This window comes from Protopterus annectens, chromosome 6.part0, assembly GCF_019279795.1.
Source record: "Protopterus annectens isolate FY-2018-M chromosome 6.part0, PAN1.0, whole genome shotgun sequence".
Taxonomy (NCBI): Eukaryota; Metazoa; Chordata; order Ceratodontiformes; family Protopteridae; genus Protopterus; species Protopterus annectens.
Window position 1 is genome coordinate 877,170,184 of NC_056737.1, and position 19,695 is coordinate 877,189,878.

At 43.6% G+C, this 19,695-nt stretch overlaps 1 protein-coding gene across 5 annotated transcripts in view; it reads right to left on the bottom strand.

Annotated features, from left to right (window-relative positions):
• The window catches only part of PPP2R5C (protein phosphatase 2 regulatory subunit B'gamma), a 2,766,797-nt gene that overhangs the window by 1,673,889 nt on the left and 1,073,213 nt on the right, over positions 1 to 19,695 (bottom strand). For all 5 annotated transcript variants that reach the window (XM_044074548.1, XM_044074546.1, XM_044074547.1 and 2 more), the window contains 2 exons: positions 7,545 to 7,637; positions 7,325 to 7,455 (listed from right to left, as the gene is read on the bottom strand). In XM_044074548.1, coding sequence (XP_043930483.1) covers positions 7,325 to 7,455; positions 7,545 to 7,637 — 224 coding nt within the window. The remainder of the gene's footprint in view (positions 1 to 7,324; positions 7,456 to 7,544; positions 7,638 to 19,695) is intronic.

Sequence of the window (19,695 nt, forward strand, 5' to 3'; positions counted from 1 at the left end):
AACACAGAGGGAAGGAGGAGAGGGTAGGGTGGACTGCAGCAATGCTGAAGCCTCAATATAACATACATATATATGGTAGGTACAAAACTCTTGTCTGTACTTCGCTCCACATTGCTGCTGCAGTCCTATTGGGTAGAAATTCAGAGCAGAGGTAAATTAAGAGGCTGGAGCTGGCAAAAGAAGCAGAGGCTGAGCCCAGCAAACCAGCAAAAAAAATAAGAGAAAGGAAGAGGACTTAGAGTAGAGAAGAGGAAGGTGATAATGCTTAGAGAGAGAAAAGTAATGCTGAAAGCTTCCAAGTACCCCTTTATGTAGTTGCCCTTAGGCAGTAAATCTAGTTGTGGGAGCAGCCCTATGGAATGAGGCCTAATCCTTGATGGAAATACTCAATGCAATGAATAACAAAAACCATGCAAAAAAAAAAAACATCCACACAGAGATAGTTTGCTGAACTCACGGAGAAACTCAAAAGCAAAACTGCTGAAAACTGCAAAAGACTGCTGCAAATGCCTAGTCCTCCTCCTGCCTAACGCAATAATAATAGTGAAAATAATTGTGCATTATTTTGGTGCAAAATCTTTTCAAGTTTTATTTGGGGATCTGGTGTAAAGAAAAGTGAAAAGGCCATGTTGTTTGCTGGGTTCAAAAGGCCATCTGGGCCCTGTATTCAGTCTCACACCCAGAAGACTTGTTTCTTGGAGAGGGTACTAGACTGGACTTTATTCTTCGACAGAGGCAACTTACATCGCTGCACTGCTGTAGGACTCTTTCCAGATGCTGTAGAAGGTCTTTCTTCTTGAGTTTGAAAATTCCTTAGCCATTCGTAAAGCTAAGGATTTGCTAGAATTCCAGAAGAGAATGGGTACAAGCCTGGAGCTTAATTAAGCACTTATGAGAACTGAATGCATAGTAAGCCACAATCAATGCAAGAGGAGATAGAACAGATACAGCCAATTTGCAGACAAACTGATCCCTGCAACTGAGTCTTATAGGCGCTTGAGGTAGGGAATCCCAGGATCCTTTTTGAGGCAGAGGTAAAAAGTAACCCCAGCACAGGTAAGAAAGCATATATAGAGTCAACACAGATATGAACAAAATTGTTCTAACGTAAGTCCCTTTCTTGGTACTAAAGGAAGTTCTCCAGAATAAAATAGATAAATCCTTTTAGGAAACGAAACTGATAAGCTCCTATGGGTTTGAGGTACAGACTGACTGGTCCTATTTGCCTTTGGTGGGTAACTGAAATGGCTGGTGAGCTCCTTTGGGCAAGCAATGGAAAAAAGGCATGTATGCCTTGAATGGGGCATGATGAACCTAATAACTGTAAGACAAATAATCAATACCTTCCAACAAAAATAAATCCTGTAACAATTTGTTATTTCAAAGAAAAAGAGCTGCAGAAAGGAGGGTCTGCCAGGGGGTTTCTTTATCTACTGGAGGACTGAAAGGCTTAAAGGAGCTCTGGTGAACTGCTTTCTGAGAGCTTTAAAGAACCTTGAAAGTCTGGAGCTCCACGCCTAGACCCCCCCTTCCTAAAGAACCTTGAGCTCTGGTCTGCCTGCTCCTGGACCTACCCTAAGACTGAGAATGTTCTAGATATAGTGCCTACACCTTTAGTAGGCTTTGCTTCTATTGCAACTTCTTAGTAAACCCCTTCTGCAAAAAAACTGCTTCCACACATCATAGTGCAAGTAAAAGCATAAAAAATCCTTTCCCAAAATCCTTGTCTTAACATGCTCAGCTAAAATCTTTTCCAAAATCCCCATGTCTACATCCTCAAACCAATTTACTCAGCCCAACTAGGCATGCCCAAAACAGAATCACTGCTAGTGCAGAGAATTTTTACCCACTTGTTACAGCATCAAAACTAAATCCAGCAACTCTTACACTCAATACCTTCACATGAACAGACACAAAAACTATTTCAAACACTCTTTACACTCATACCCTTTTTTCCATTAAATTTCTCACCTGTGAAAGGAGATAATTTTGCGAATTTTTTTTTCACAAGCATCTAAACTAGAACTCCCAATTGCCTCTTGCTCAAAAGTATTTTGGAACTTTATTCATCCAATTCTCCCCCCCTTTGCCCTCAGAGTGAAAACAGGGTTTTTTCTCCTTGGAGATTTAACACCTTTTAGGCTCCCCAGAAACAGTCCCCTCTGCCCCTAGGACTCTAAAAAGATAACTACTAGAGCTTCAGGCACCCTATAGTACCCCTATGGTTTCTATGCAAAAAAACATCAACAAAGGAGGGTTCAGGAAGGGAAGGCGAAAACATCTCCAGCATCTTCCAAAGGTCAAATTCGGAGGTTTTGTCCTGGGGCCTAAAAATCCTGGCCAACCTCATGAAAGAATCAAGCCTATTCCTGGAATTCCCATAAGTGGACAAAAGAACAAGAACTCAAGCATTCTGAGAATGAAAGGAGGAGAGAAAATGAGAAATTATCAGAGGAGATCCGAGCTCAGGAATCAAACACATCAAGGTACTCCTGCAAATCTTCCACCCAGAAGACACAACACCCAAGACACAATCAGAATCAGGTCTCAATCCAGGTTCCACCATAGGCCTCTTACAGGGGGCCATGAAGGATCAGGGTCAAAAGCTAGCCTAAAGTGCCATGAAAACCTGAAGCTCAGGCTAAAGGGAACTAAAGAAGGGGAGAAGCCTCACTGAAGCTTAGAAGAGAAGTACTCTCAAAAGAAGAAGCCCCCAGCCTCTGCCGGAAGTTTCAGGGACCCAAGGAGAAAGAAGAAAGTTTACCCCTGGAAGCCCCTCTGCCTGAGCCCCCCTCCCTCTGGCCACTACTACCTCCTGAGAGAGCAAACATCCTCCTGGCCGCCGGTTCATCAACCCACACTCCTAAGTTTCGTTTTTGTAAACCTCTGGCTCCGGGCCGCCGTCGCCTAAGAAACGCTTCGGTTTGCAACAACGCCACGCAACGGCGCTGGAACCAAGCGTCCGGGCATTTTTAAATTTAGTGCGCTTCCCTAACACTTGCCTGGCACACAACAACAATCTCTTCACTAACCTGCGGTTAACAACTAGCACACAAATAGCATAATCCCAACAGGCCTCAGTTTCAATGATACAACACATTATTTTAATAAGTAAGGTAAGGGTTAAAATCTGAGGCAAGAAAAAAAATAAAATTCCGTATCGCCGGGTACTTCCTGAAACGGTGAATTCACTCAAAAACCAATAAACCCCATACTCAACACTTAGCCAACTTTGATTCGAATGCAAGCACCAACTTTGAAAACAAGAAAAATACTGAGGCTTGTCACGCGACTCGCGAACCTGCACTATGGACGGAGACCTGCGGGCAACCGACTTGTGACAAAACTCCCGAGGATATTGCATTAGTACTGCTGACGCCCACCCTGGCGGTACTGGCGCCCAGTCAGCGACGCCAATCATACTGTCGTCATTTTTAGACATTCAGTAGTATACATGAGCAAACATTATAGGTTCATACTAGGCTATCTGCTCTAGGGCATTTACAAGCCTAGCCAGAGTGTGTTTGGCTTTTGCCACCCATTTTAAAATGAATTTTGCTATGCCCTTTTTCGAGGTTAGTATACTGTGTATCTGTCTAACAGTGACATAGAAGTGATACCTGGAGTAAATCTACGATCTCCCATCCACTCATCAAGATTCCTCTTGAAGAGAGTCAATGAGGGACTCTGCCTAACCTGGACTGGGATTTTATTCCAGAGTGAAGGGAGCCTCTGGGTTATGAATCTGTCCCTCCAGCATGTCCTATTTATTTCAGTGCTGAGGTTCAAGTCTCTCGAGCGCGTAGCTCGATGGAATTTGGATTTTCTGAGGTGCAGCATGTCCATTAATTCCGGGTTGGACATGGCTTTATACGTCGGGCACAGATCGCCTCTGAGCAGGCGGTATGCCACTGAGTAGAGCTGAAGTTTCTTTAACCGGGCAGCATATGGCATCTGTTTGAGCCCTTTGATCCTCTTGGTGAGGTACTTTTGGGGTCTTTCCAGTTGCTGCAGGTGTCTGGTAAGGTACATCCCAAAAGGGGCATTGTACTCAATTATGGGCCTGGTGAGGGTAAGATGCTACTCAAGGTCAGGGTCATACCGGCCTGGTCTACATGCTCAGAGAGCTCCTTTATGTCTCTTGTCATGTAGTCCAGGGAGGTACGTCTCAGGTCATTCACACCAGCATGGACAATGACTGAGTCATAGTTGTACTTGCCTTGCAGTGACCTGAGTGCTTGTGTTATGTGGCGGATCCTAGCGCCCGACAGGCTGCTCAACGTGACCCTCTCCTTGTTCAGCCTGGTGAGCGGGACGTCAGAGTGCCTGAACATAGAGAGTCACCTATTACAAGTGTATCAGGTGTGTTGTTTAGTCTTAAGGGCTGTGATCTCATACAAATTGAAAGGTTCGTACCTGTTAATTTTTTTTTACAAATAAACTTTGATGTTAAACTAAGATGTTAGATTTAACTGTTTTTTTTTAATAATTAGAATGAGATATTGAATTTTAGGGCAAATATTATGCATTTATTAATTTATTCGTTGTTCAAATTCACCTACAATACAGCCAGTGGGGCGACTTTGTATTAGTCCGCATATACCTGGGGTCTTTTGCTCTTCAGTTTACGACGTGTCGTTAGAGACCACTTTTTTTTTTTTTTTTTGCTCTTCAGTTGTTTATGTGAGAGACCTCTTTTTTTTTTTTGGTCCTCACTTGCCGTTTGCAATGATATATTTTACATGTGGCCCCCAGACCATTTCTGTTGACTCAATGCGGCCCTTGCAACTGAAAAGGTTGGTTGCAACTGAAAAGGTTGGACACCCCTGTCCTAAGGAAATACAAGGACTTCTGCCCATAGACAAGCAGCTGTTTTAGTTGGCTCCTCTGAGTCTTGCTGAAAGTTCTTTTTGGAGGCTAGGACTTCATTGCTTATAGTTGTCAGGGTTTTGCCCTGCTCCTCTTAGCCCTTAAGGTGCTTGCTTACCTTGGCATTGAACAGGTAGAGTCCTGTAAAGACAGTGTCAGTGAAGGATGCCTGTGTGTCATCCACTAGAGTTGTTAAGCAAGGCAACACATGCTGGTGCACAGCGATGCTAGCAGCTATGGCCCTGATCAAACTCAAGCCATATTTTATATACCAACCAAGTGGTTCATAAGGCTGCAGAATGCAGCAGCCTGAGCTCTGAGACCTTTCTGTTATCCTCCTAGCAGCTTCTCAATCACATGGAGCATTTTGCTGATGACCATATTCTGAAAATAAACTGTTACAAGTAAGACAATTTAATACCTTGAGAACAGGGTGGAGGAAGTTTACATGCACTTTCTAAATCTGTCAAATGATCTGAATTCCTTGCCTGGTTAATGGATAGCTGGACTATTAGAAATAGGAGGCATTCTTTGGTTGCTACAAGGCAACCCAGTTTGGGGACTTGAGTAAGACTAACCAATCTCTGGGGCAGGTGGAAGATCCCGTCCAACTTTCTGTGTACTGGGGTTACCATCTCAAGCTGCCCTGGCAGCAACTTTTAGGATATTCACCAAAGGTGAGACTACTAAGAGGTCTGGAGAATGAATCTACACACCTGCTGTAGCTTTCTTTGAAGGGATGGGATAAAAATAACTCACCTTTCCTCTAGCATCTAATGGAAAAGAATCACACAGAAAAACTCTCCAAACTTTCAGTCACTGAGTGAGGAACCAGGTGAGGCCATGTCCTTTTTACTATCTAAAATTCATCACTGGTGAGTCCATGTTTTTCAGGGATATTTAGGGAGAATTCTAGGGTCACAGAGAACAAAGTGCATCTTTTTGTGTCTGCTTTGGGCAGTACAAGGCTTTTAGGAAATGCTTGCAGTATGGCTTGCCGATCCTCTGCATGTCTCACAGGCAAGAGCAAAGGTTCTTTAGACTGGTGAAGCATGTAAACTAAAAGAACTGGCATCACGGAGGTTGCCTGGAGTGCAATGGCACAAAATACACACGGACGCCAGACTTGCTGGTATACACTCTTGATACTGCTGGCCAGAACACTGGGTTGCTGGTCCCAGTTGCATGGGTGCAGACAATACACAGGTCACAGCAGAAGCTGGGGAATATGAATGGGTTACTTAACAAATCAGCATGGAAAGCCGACACTGGTAGAAAGCCTGAAGCAGTACCAAGTAAGGAATCACTGCCTTCTTGGCTGAGGGAGCTTGCTGCAGAAGATAGGTTAACAGCTTGTCTTTTTATCTCTTCCTTCTTGTCCAGTTGAATTTTTGGCACATCTAGCAATCAGCAGTGTTATGCTGCTCACCAGGGCAGAACAAGTACCAGAAGTCGCTGTCAATTGCTGTATATAACTATTGCATGGGCAGAGCTTAATTAGTCGCTTTTGGTGGGTGTGTATGTAGGTATGTATGTATGAGTATGGATGGATGTGGGGGGGTGGTTTGGAAAAAAATACACGAAAAGAAGGAAGATAATCTAAATGAAAAAGATTTTCCTGATAAAGGTACAACTCTTTGGGAGCACAATGTTGATAAAAAGGTGATTTTTTTTCCAGAAAAAATAACAGAATCAAAACTTATGGACAGTCTGAAGATGCTCTTTCGATACCAAACTGCCAAAGCAATGAAGAAGACTGGAGCGGAGCAGAATGATGGAAGGCAGGAGAAGATCTGAATAGCCTGAAGACTTTCAAGTGCTCAGCAGTCTTGATGCCTACAAGATATAGACCTCTCTTACGCGTCACATCCAACTCCTGGAATGACCCCACAAACAGCCACAACCATTCAGAGAAATTACAAGACAAAGAGGGGAATGGAAGTAGGTTACCAGCTCTTTCTTCTGTATCACACAAGTATGCACTTACATCTAGTCCCTGACCTACCTACTGCATTGTCTTTGGAATGTGGAAGGAAACCATAACACCTAGAGAAAAAACATGACTCTGCACAGAACTAGTCACTAGAGATGGAAAACGTTTACCAGATTTTTTTGTTTTAAACTACTAAAACTTAACTTTTCATTATGATGTGTAAAAATTCCACTGATGAGCAATCTGAGATTAAAACCAGATAAAAAGTATAAAATTAGCAACCAACAATTTCAAAGAGATGAGAACTGAAGACTACACATTTTTGTGAAATGGCGGAACTACTCTGACTATACAGCTACAAGAGAGGAGAAGAGTGGAATCTGAATGCTATGCAATTTAGGCTGGATCACAAAACTGCACAAGAAACCCAAGCATTAACAATTCAACACCTGCACAATATATTGTGGGTAATGTAAATATAACACTGCTCTTCTTACAGAACAGTAATATCTTCAGACATACCTATAAAATATATTATTAATCTGTTTTCTTATGTATGCTCTCAAACCCAAGAATTTTCCATATATTCTATGTAATGTAGTTTTCAGAAAATCTCTCTCACGAGGGTCTTCACTATCAAAAAGTTCTAAAAGCTGAAAAACAAAATATAGAAAAAATCTGTAAGACCAAAATGTTATCCTGTACATGAATAACTTCAGAATGTAACTCAACTGTCTCTTACCTGTAATACAAATTTCTGATCGATATATTTTTTTGCTACATTAGGTTGGAAGTCTGGAGATTCTAAAAACCTTAGGAAAAATTCATACACAAGCTGGAAAAGAAGGCATGAAAAATTAGTACATAGAGTGTTGATGAAATTACTGCATTTCATTCTTCTATCAGATTATTTAAGTCTGGGAGAATATATACTGGCCTCAAGAAAAAAGTCGTGTGTGACAATACTGAATAACTGTACACATTCATGAGAGACTTTTGCATTGACAAAAGATGGGCCATTACTCTACTCTTAATTTGCACAGACAACAAATGGGCCACTATTCTATCCTTAAAAGTCTGCAGTCACAATTTGTAGCACTACCAATCAATCCTTAGCAAAGATAATACTGGTATCAAAGTAGAGTGTGGAATAAGCTACTGTAATGCACTTGATTATGTAAATACAAGAATGTACCCTGCATCATCATCATTACTTTCAGCAATTTGCAAAATGACTATGACACAAAAAATGGGAGGTCTGTGATACCGATTATCTACGTGATTCAGAGTAGACAATATTGAAGAAAGTACAGTTTTGTACCTACCATAAATGTAGATGTTCGAGGATCCACATTGCTGCAGTCCTAACCATTGGGGTAGTCCGCTGTCCAGTCGGCCCGAATACCAAAGTATATGGCTGACGTCGGTCAAGGCGCATTAGACTGATGTCAGGACGTCAGGGTACTAATGCGCATGACCGACGTCATATCCTCAGTCTTTTCTTGCCCCAGATGTCAGAAGACCCTAAAAAGACAAGGCCCAAACCAAAACACCAACAAAACCCTGCACCAAACATATATACAATATATACAAATGTACAAGAATATAGCCTAACCCACACCACCCCTAAACACAGAGGGAAGGAGGGAGATTGACTGCAGCAATGTGGATCCTAACATCTACATTTATGGTAGGTACAAAACTGTACTATGTTCTTCATTCCACATTGCTGCAGTCCTAACCATTGGGTAGAATCCCAAAGCAGAGGTAAGGGAGGCTGGCAAATCACAAGGAAGCAGGAGCTGTCAACATGCCTTGCAAAATAGCTGTGGCAAAACCAGCCCTAGATTTAGAGTAGAGAGGAAGGTGGTAATGCTTAGAGAAAGTATGCACTGAACTCCAAGTAGCTGCCTCCAAAATATCCTTAGTTGCCACCCCCCTTAGAAATGCTGTTGAAGTGGCAGTAGCCCTTGTGGAATGAGGCCTAATCCCAGCTGGAATCTCCTTGCCATGATGGGAATAACAAGATGAAATGCAAAACCCAATCCACTTAGAAATAGTTTGCTTAGACACAGGCTTGCCCTGAGAAGTCAAAGCAAAAGAAACAAACAACTGCTGAGACTGCCTGAAATCCTTAGTCCTGCTTAAATAACGTAACTGCCTATGTACATCTAAAGTGTGCAAAATCTTTTCTCCCTTGTTTTGGGGATCTGCATAGAAAGTAGGCAAATGAATAGTTTGGTTTAAAGCCACACTAGAAACCACCTTAGGCATAAAGGAAGGATTAGTACGTAATGATACTCTATCCTTATGGAAAATCAAAAAGGGCTCTACTGCCATAAGGGCCTGCAACTCAGAAACCCTTCTTGCAGAAGTAATAGCCAACAAAAAAGCAGTCTTCCATGACAAGTATTTTAACTCAGCAGTAGCCGCAGGCTCAAAAGGTTGTAGAGTAAGTTTTTCCAACACAAAATTGAGATCCCAAGCAGGAGTAGGAGCTCGGGGGTCTTATATTCTTTGCCCTCTAAGAAACTGCTTGAACAAAGGATGCGAAACAATGGTGGGTCACAATCATAGTGAGCTGAAATTGCTGCAGCATGAATCTTAATGGAAGAGAAGGACAAACCTTTGTCCAATAACTCAGTAAGATATTGAAGAGCCACACTCAAATTAGGCTCAGAAATCTCCAAATTCTTTGCTGCACTCCAAAATAAAAATCTCTTCCATTTTTCTACTTTCCTTGTACTAGGTCTTCTAGCTTCCATAATCACATTTAAAACTTGTTGAGGAAGTTGAGACCTGCTGTGTTTCAAAACAGAATATGCCAGGCTGTTAGATGAAGAGAGTGAAGCTTGACATTGAGCAGGTGACCGTCCTTCTGAGATAACAGGTGTGGAATCAAAGGTAAAGGCCATGGAGGCTTCCTTACCAGACTCCTTAGAAGTGGGTACCAGTGTTGCCGAGGCCAATCTGGAGCTATTAAAATCATCCTTGGCTTGTCTTGTCTGACCTTTAGGAGCACCTTTGGGAGAAGAGGCAGAGGTGGAAAGGCATACACATGAAGATTTTTCCAACTGAAAGAAAGAGCCCACTTTCCAAGCTGTGTGATGAAACCCTTTGTGCAAAACTTTGGCAGCTGGTGATTTAGTGGAGAAGCGAACAGATCTATGTCTGGAGTTCCCCATGACACTGTCAATTTCTGAAATACATGAAGATCCAGTTTCCACTGTGGGGATCCATGATTTGCCTGCTTAACACATCTGCTAAGGAGTTCTGTGCTCCCGCAGAAACCTTGCCTGAAGAGTTAGTTGCAAGCTGAGCGCAGTCTCCCATAAAATCATTGCTTGCCTGCATAGAGGATAAGAATGTGTTCCCCTTGTTTGTTGATGTACCACATGACAGTTGTGTTGTCTGTTAGAATCAACACCTGCCCAGGAAGAAGTAACTCCTTGAAAGCCATTAATGCAAACTGGACTGCTAACATCTCCTTCATGTTGATATGTAGATGCTGTAGTCTGGCAGGCCACTTGTCTTGTATCCACTTTCCATTTAGATGAGCTCCCAAGCAATGTCCGAGGCATCTGTCGTTAAAATCTGACTCGCCTCTGGCCGGGTCACAGAGAGTCCCTTGTTTAGGTGACATTCCTGAGCCCACCACAAAAATTCTTTTTGAATGCAAGGTATTATTTGAATGACAGTGTCCAAATCCTGGCAGTGCTGTGTCCACACATTTTGAGATACCATTGCAGCTTCCTCATATGCAGTTTGGCATTGGGAAGCACCAGAATACAAGATGCCATGAACCCTAAGGCTTGAAGGACTGTCCTTGCAGTCAGCCCGGACTGAAGAGATAGTTGATGGAAGTAACTGGAAAGATTCTTTTGTTTGTCCGGGGTTAAAAAGGCCATCTGGGCTGCTGTATTCAGTCTCACACCCAGAAAGCACATGTCTTGAGAGGGTACTAGACTGGACTTTATTTCGTTCACAGAATACCCTAGGCATCTTAGCACTGCTATGACATATTCCAGATGCTGTAGAAGGTCTTCCTTTTCTTGAGCCAGAATCAGGCAGTCGCCCAAGTAAGGATAGATTTGAATTCCTTTCAGCCTGAAGTAAGCTATCACTGGAGCCAGAACCTTTGTGAATACTCTGGGCAGTAGATAAGCCAAAGGGCAATGCAGAGAACTGATAATGAGAATTTCCAGCTCAGCAGATACGTCCTGCAACTTAGTCTTATAGGCACATGAAGGTAAGCTTCCTTGAGATCTAAAGTTACCATCCAATGATCTTTGCCCAGCAGAGGTAAAAGCTGTTGTAACGTCAACATCTTGAACTTGGGAATGTCCAGATAAGTGTTGAGGATAGATAAATCCAAAATTGGTCTCCACGTGTTCCCCTTCTTTGGTACTAGGAACAGGCAAGAATAAAATCCTAGGCCCCTTTCTGGTACAGGGACTGGCTGAATGGCCCCTATTTGGAGTAACAAAGAAATTTGCTTGTGAGCCTCTTTCCTTTGTGGAGGGCTGGCATGCCTTTGAAAGGGGCAATGTATGGAAATAAAACCTGTAACCGTGGTGAATGATATCCAACACCCATCTGTCTTGAGTGATTAAATCCCAATTTTCTTTGAAAAGAGACAGTCTTCCTCCCAAAGGAGCTGCCAGACGAGAATCTACTGGCAGCTGAAAAGGCAGGTCATTGGGTCTGTTTACGAAGGACTGACCCCTGCCCTCACCAGAAGTCTGAGCAGGTGAACCCACTGTTCTAGGCCTAAAAGAACCTTGAGCTCTGCCCCTACCACGTCTAGACCTACCCCTAGACTGGGAATCATAAGCAGGATATGTCCATCCCTTAGTAGGCCAATTTCTACTAAACTTGGTGGCTGCACCTGCAAAAATCTTTAACAGTTTGCATAGACTTAGCTTTGTCCTCCATTTTCTTTAAAACTGCTTCCACAGGCGAACCAAATAACACATCAGACTGTAAAGGAGCATCCAAAATCCTAGTCTTAACATGCTCTGCTAAATTCTGATCCCTCAACCAGGCATGCCTGCGAAGAACAGAACTAGTGGCAGCCACCCTCGAGGAGGCCTGCACAGCATCAAAACCACATTGCAAAGAATGCTTACCCACTTGTTCAGACACATGCACTAAATCCAGCAACTCTTTACACTCTATACCTTCCGCCAAAGCATCCACCTTAGATTTCAATTGTGAAAGGAGATAATTTTGATATTTTAGCATGTGAAACTGACAATTCAACGCTCTCATGGCTAAAGTGGAAGAAGTATACACTTTCTTTCCCCACCTATCCAAAGCCCTTGCCTCTTTATCAGTGAGAACAGGATTTTTAACAACAGAGGCCTTAACACCTTTAGGCCCCTGAGAAACAGTTTCCGGATCTGCCCTAGGACTCTTAAACAGATACTTATGAGCTTCAGGCACCCTATAGTACCTATCAGGTTTAACAGGGGCAGGAGGCAAAGAATCAGGGTTCAGGGAAGCCTCTGCAAACACATCTTCCACCACATTCAACACAGGAGGTATAGCTAAGGGCCTATGCTGGGGTAAAATAAGAATTCCCTAAGCCTTTTCCTGGAATCAGAGTAATCTTGGCCTTCCCATTTAAAGTGCTCCCTCATGGAATGCAGAGTCTCTGAAAATGAGAAATCCTCAGGAGGAGAAGCTGTAGGAGTGGAATCATCCACATCAGAATCAGAATAAGGAGGATACTCCTGCAAGTCTTCCGCAGAAGACTCAGAAGCCTCAGAACACCGTTCAAAACTCTCAAACTCAGGTTCCACCCTAGGCCTCTTATCAGGAGGGGGCATAGAGCCTCTAATCATAGTAATTAAATCTTCTGCCATTTTAAGCATATGTTTCTTAGGCACAGAACCTGAAGTGCTAGGAGACACTGAAGCTAAACTTGGCCTACCTCCCAAAGAAGTTTTGGAAACAGAAGGAGAGGCTCTAACTACCTTGGGAAGAGAGGGAAGAACAGTTACCTGAGAAGCCCCTCAGCCTGGCCTACCTCCTGAGAGGGCACATCCTGTAACAGTAAAGTCTCTGCCTGAGACTCCAAAGAAACTCCTGGCAAAACCTCTGGCTCCACTGAGCCTTCTAAAGAACCGACGTCGGGATTGCTGGTTCATCAACCCTAGGCTTTGCTGTTTTGTCCTTGCGCTTTTGAGCATCCGACGGCATTTTATAATTACAACGCTTCCCAAACACTAACCTGGCACAGTCTAACCTTCTCTTAATAGTGCGTTTGTTAAATCTAGCACAAGAGCGGCAACCAACAACGACGTGCTCAGGCCCTAAACAAGGTATACACAAAGTATGGTAATCCCTATGAGGTATCTGCTTCCCACAAGAAATACAGTTATTCACTTTTTCTGACATCCGGTTAAATACTGAGGCAAGAAAAACCAAAATGTTCCCAACGGGTAGCCAACTTTGATTCTGTCTGAAACTCCGACTGAAATTTTTCAGAACGCCAACCTGCACTCGCAAAACTGCTTCTGCATCGGACCATGCGGCAAAAAGACTGAGGATATGACGCCGGTCATGCGATTAGTACCCTGACGTCCTGACATCAGTCTAATGCGCTTGACCATACTTTGGTATTCGGGCCGACTGGACAGCGGACTACCCCAATGGTTAGGACTGCAGCAATGTGGAATGAAGAACATCAAAGAAGGGGGGGGGGGGTAGCATTAGCATTTACAATGCTAAGACTAAAATCTATTGTTATGTTTCTGTGTTCTTACAGAACTATACCTTATTTCTCTGAGAAGGGTCCTGCAACAGTACAACAAATCTATATGGTTCCAGGTAGTACTGCCTCAAAAGAAAGTTTAGAGTCTAATTACAGAACAGAGGAATATGCAATGCAGAGCTCAGAAGGCAGAGTCCTGCACTACTAATTTTCCAAGGGAAGCCTGAACCCCCAAGAGTCACTGATAGGACAGTAGTTCATAGGTTCATACTAGGCTATCTGCCCTAGGGCATTTATAAGCCTAGCCAGAATGTGTTTGGCTTTCGCCACCCATTTTAAATTTATTTTGCATGCCCTTTTTCGAGGTTAGTATACTGTGCCTCTGTCTAACAGTAACACAGAAGTGATACCTGGGGTAAACCTACGATCTCCCATCCACTCATCAAGATTCCTCATGAGGGACTCTGCCTAACCTGGACTGGGATTTTATTCCAGAGTGAAGGGAGCCTCTGGGTTATGAATCTGTCCCTCCAGCATGTCCTATTTATTTCAGTGCTGAGGTTCAAGACTCTCGCCAGTAGCACGATGGGATTTGGATTTTCTGAGGTGCAGCATGTCCATTAATTCGGGTTGACATGGCTTTATACGTCAGGCACAGATCGCCTCTGAACAGGCGGTATGCCACTGAGTAGAGCTGGAGTTTCTTTAACCAGGCAGCATATGGCATCTGTTTGAGCCCTTTGATCCTCTTGGTGAGGTACTTTTGGGGTCTTTCCAGTTGCTGCAGATGTCTGGTAAGGTACATCCCAAAAGGGCATTGTACTCAACTATGGGCCTGATGAGGGATGAGTAAAGAGGCACGATGACCTCCCTGATCTAGATGTGAATCTCTTCATGATTAGGTGGGCTATATAAAATGTTTTCTAACCACTTTGGCCACGTGGTTGTCAAATGAGATTGCTATCAACTTGGGTCCCCAGGTCCCTAATTACTTCTTCTGTACTTAATGGATTACCACCTATGTGGTAATTTGTGGGCACTTTGTTTTTGCCAAAGGGGATGACTATACACTTTTTGGCATTTAGCTTGAGGCCATGGCTCTGGCACCAGTTGTCTGTTTCTATGAGGCCCTTTTGGAGGATGCTTGTGTCGGCTGGAGAGTCGATTATGGCGCCCAGTTTGCAGTCATCTGCGAACTTGGTCAGCCACAGTCCTTCCGTGTTGGCCTGTACCTCCGAGAAATATATACCGAACAGTGGGACACCACTTGTAACTGGTTTGGAGTCTGACATGGCTCCAGCAATTCTAACCATGTGGGTTCTGTCCTTGAGCCAGTTTGCAATCCATCTAGTGACATAGGGGTTTACATTTAAGCTGGTGAGCTCATCTATAATGCCCGAGTGGGGTATTGTATCGAAGGCTTTTGCGAGGTCCAGGTAGGCTGTGTGGACCACCTTCCCTCCAATGGCCTTGGTGACTGTTTCAAAGAAATCAACCAGGTTTAAGAGGCAGGATCTGCCCTTAAAGCCTAACTGGGTAGGATCCAGTGTCTGTAGGTCCCCAATATCTTTATTTATGAGGCCCATGATGATCCTTTCCATAGCTTTGCAGACCAAGCTAGTCAGGCTTATGGGGCGATAGTTTCCAGGATCCGTTGAGGCACCACCTTTATGGAGAGGGACCACTGTTGCTGTACGCCACTCTTTGGGCACATATCCTGTAGTAAGGCTGAGACTGAACAGTAGTTTTAGGTTTGGGTTTAGTTCTTCTTGGAGTTCATGTAGGACGCAGCCCGGGACACCGTCTGGTCCCATTGATGCTGTGTTTTTTGCTTTGGAGAGGGCGGCTCTTACCTGAGCATCTGAGATGTCAGGGAGCAGCACTCTGTGGATAGATATTTGCCCTTTGGTGGGGAGTTTGCGCTGAACCTGTCAGCTAGGATGTTGGCAATGTCTGTGGGTTCAGTGTATTTTTTGTCATTCTGGACTAATTCTGAGCATATCTGGGAATTACCACCCAGGTTCCTAACATAACTAAAGAAAGCCTTGTGATTATCCTTAGTGTCCTGTGCAATTTTTCTCTCGAAGCTGGCCTTAGACAATTTTATGAATGCCCGTAGTTTTTTGCTAATACTGATCAGTGATGCCTTCCCTTTTTGGGATTTTGCTCTATCATTTAGTAGTTTCCTCCTTCTATTGTATAGTTTGTTTATGGCTGGGGTCCACCAGACAGGACGTCTGCCTTTGGAGGATTGGGTCTTGGTTTTATTTGGGATCGCATGATCCATGCATTCCTGAAGGTGTTCATAGAATGCGTTTATAAAGGATTCTGCGGTCTGGGCCGTATTTTCCACAGGCCCAGGGGCTTTGAAGGATTCCACCTCGGTTTTGAGTGTGAAATTTGCTTTAGAGAAGTTATTCACTGTGGTTTTCTGGGCAGGGGGTGGGGTCGGGATGTGAATATCCAGTGAGATTAGTTTATGGTCTGATCTTACCAGTGAGGGATACACTTCTGGTCTGGAGCATAGAGTCCCCATGTTGGTGATGATCAGGTCCAGTATGTTTTCCCCTCTTGTGGGAGTGGTAACAAGTTATTGAGGACAGTCTGTAATGAAGACTCAACAAACACTGTGAAAATGTCTGGAAGGGAACCACTTAATAACATGCAGTGGAAGTAGACATCTGCCTAGTGCAGGTGGCTTTGATCATTACATCTGCTAGTGGATTGGTTAGTCTGCTTGCAACATGTAATCCACAAGGAAAGTATCTACTTGACATAAGCAACCCGTTCCCCCTCCATAGTAGAAGGGGATGAAAACTGGGTCTATCCTCCTAAACCTGTGCAAGTGCTCAAGTAAACCTAAGCTGATGGTGAGCATCAAAGGTGTGAAAGGCCATTTCTTTCCTTGTTTTCATTCTCACAAACTAGAAGATGAGAGGATTTATCAGGAGAAAATTCACCTTACGAAGAAAGTGCAGATTCATCCTTAGGGACATTCCTGGCAAAGACCAAATGCAGTTTCCAATACATAAGGGTCTGAAGGTCCACGATCTTGCATGCAGATGTGAAAACCACTGGGAAAAAAAGCTGTATAAGAAATCTTACCACAACAGTCCAGATAATTGATTACCTTTGCCGTAGCCTAATCTGTAGAGGTCTTATCCCCCTTCACCAGCCACCTTATCAGAGCTTAGGCACTCTCCATGCACTCCAATTTCTAAGACCTCAAAAAAGTACAGTTTTGTACCTACCATAAATGTAGATGTTCGAGGATTCCCTTGCTGCAGTCCTGACTATTGGGTATAGTCCGCGTCCCAGTCGGCCCGAATACCAGAGGTCATGGCGCCTGACGCCAGTACGCCAGGGTGGCGCATGACCGACGCCATTTCCTCAGTCTTTTCTTGCCCCAGATGTCAGAAGACCCAAAAGACAAGTCCCAAAACAACCTGCACCAAAAACATGTACAATGTATACAGCAATATATACAAAAAATATATGCATGTAAACTCACCTACACAACCACCCTGAAACACAGAGGGAAGGAGGGAGGGTAATTGACTGCAACAAGGGGGATCAACATCTACATTTATGGTAGGTACAAAACTGTACTATGTTCTTCGCCTTCCCTTGCTGCAGTCCTGAATCCCAAAGCAGAGGTAAGGGAGGCTGGCAAATTATAAAGTAGCAGGAGCTGACAACATGCCTTGTAAAACAGCTGTGGCAAAACCAGCCCTAGTCTTAGAGTATATAGGCAGGTGATAATGCCTAGAGAAAGTATGCACTGAACTCCAAGTAGCTGCTTCCAGAATATCCTTAGTTGCCACCCCTTAGAAATGCTGTTGAAGTGGCAGTAGCCCTAGTGGAATGAGGCCTAATCCCAGCTGGAACCTCTTTGCCATGATGGGAATAACAAAATGCAATGCAAAAGCCAATCCACCTAGAAATAGTTTGTTTTGACACAGGCTTGCCCTGTGAACTCAAAGCAAAAGAAACAAGTAACTGCTGAGACTGCCTAAAATCTTTAGTCCTGCTCAAATAATAACGCAATTGCCTGTGTACATCTAAAGTGTGCAAAATCTTTTCCCTTTATTTTGAGGATCTGCAAAAAAATGAATAGTTTGGTTTAAAGCCACACTAGAAACCACCTTAGGCATAAAGGAAGGATTAGTACGTAATGAAACCCTGTCCTTATGGAAAACCAAAAGGGCTCTACTGCCATAAGGGCCTGCAACTCAGACACCCTTCTTGCAGAAGTAATAGCCAACAGAAAAGCAGTCTTCCATGACAAATATTTCAATTCAGCAGTAGCTGCAGGCTCAAAAGGTTGTAGAGTAAGTTTTTCCAACACAAAATTGAGATCCCAAGCAGGAGTAGGAGCTCGGGGTCTTATATTCTTTGCCTCTAAGAAACTGCTTGAACAAAGGATGCGAAACAAAGGTGGGTCACAATCATAGTGAGCTGAAATTGCTGCAGCATGAATCTTTATGGAAGAGAAGGACAAACCTTTGTCCAATAATTCAGTAAGATATTGAAGAGCCACACTCAAATTAGGCTCTGAAATCTCCAAATTCTTTGCTGTACTCCAAAATAAAAATCTCTTCCATTTTTCTGCGTACACTCTCCTAGTACTAGGCCTTCTAGCTTCCATAATCACATTTAAAACTTGTTGAGGAAGCTGAGACCTGCTGTTTCAACACAGAATATGCCAAGCTGTGAGATGAAGAGATTGAAGCTTGACATTGAGCAGATGACCGTCCTTCTGAGATAACAGATGAGGAATCAGAGGTAAAGGCCATGGAGGCTTCTTTACAAGACTCCTTAGAAGTGGGTACCAGTGTTGCCGAGGCCAATCTGGAGCTATCAAAATCATCCTTGGCCTGTCTTGTCTGACCTTTAATAATACCTTTGGAAGAAGAGGCAGAGGTGGAAAGGCATAGACATGAAGGTTTTTCCAACTGAAAGACAGAGCATCCACTTTCCAAGCTGTGTGATGAAACCCCTTTGTGCAATACTTTGGCAGCTGGTGTTTTAGTGGAGAAGCGAACAGATCTATGTCTGGAGTTCCCCATGACACTGTCAATTTCTGAAATACATGAAGATCCAGTTTCCACTTGGGGATCCATGATTTGTCTGCTTAATACATCTGCTAGGAGTTCTGTGCTCCTGGCAGAAACCTTGCCTGAAGAGTCAGTTGCAGGCTTAGCAGTCTCCCATAAAATCATTGCTTGCCTGCATAGAGGATAAGAATGTTGCTTGTTGATGTACCACATGACAGTTGTGTTGTCTGTTAGAATCAACACCTGCCCTGGAAGAAGTAACTCCTTGAACGCCATCAATGCAAACTGGACTGCTAACATCTCCTTCATGTTGATATGTAGATGCTGTAGTCTGGCAGGCCACTTGTCTTGTATCCACTTTCCATTTAGATGAGCTCCCAAGCAGTGTCCGAGGCATCTGTCGTTAAAATCTGACTCGCCTCTGGCCGGGTCACAGAGAGTCCCTTGTTTAGGTGACATTCCTGAGCCCACCACAAGAATTCCTTTTGAAGGCAAGGTATTATGTGAATGACAGTGTCGAAATCTTGGCAGTGCTGTGTCCATACATTTTGAGATACCATTGCAGCTTCCTCATATGCAGTTTGGCATTGGGAAGCACCAGAATACAAGATGCCATGAACCCTAATGCTTGAAGGACTGTCCTTGCAGTCAGCACGGACTGATGAGATAGTTGATGGAAGTAAAGTGACAGACTCTTTTGTTTGTCCGGGGTTAAAAGGCCATCTGGGCTGCTGTATTCAGTCTCACACCCAGAAAGCACATGTCTTGAGAGGGTACTAGACTGGACTTTATTTCGTTCACAGAATACCCTAGGCATCTTAGCACTGCTATGACATATTCCAGATGCTGTAGAAGGTCTTCCTTTTCTTGAGCCAGAATCAGGCAGTCGTCCAAGTAAGGATAGATTTGAATGCCTTGAAGCCTGAAGTAAGCTATCACTGGAGCCAGAACCTTTGTGAATACTCTGGGCAGTAGATAAGCCAAAGGGCAATGCAGAGAACTGATAATGAAAATCTCCAGTCGAAATCGCAGATACTTTCTGCAACTTAGCCTTATAGGCACATGAAGGTAGGCTTCCTTGAGATCCAAAGTTACCATCCAGTGATCCTTGCCCAGCA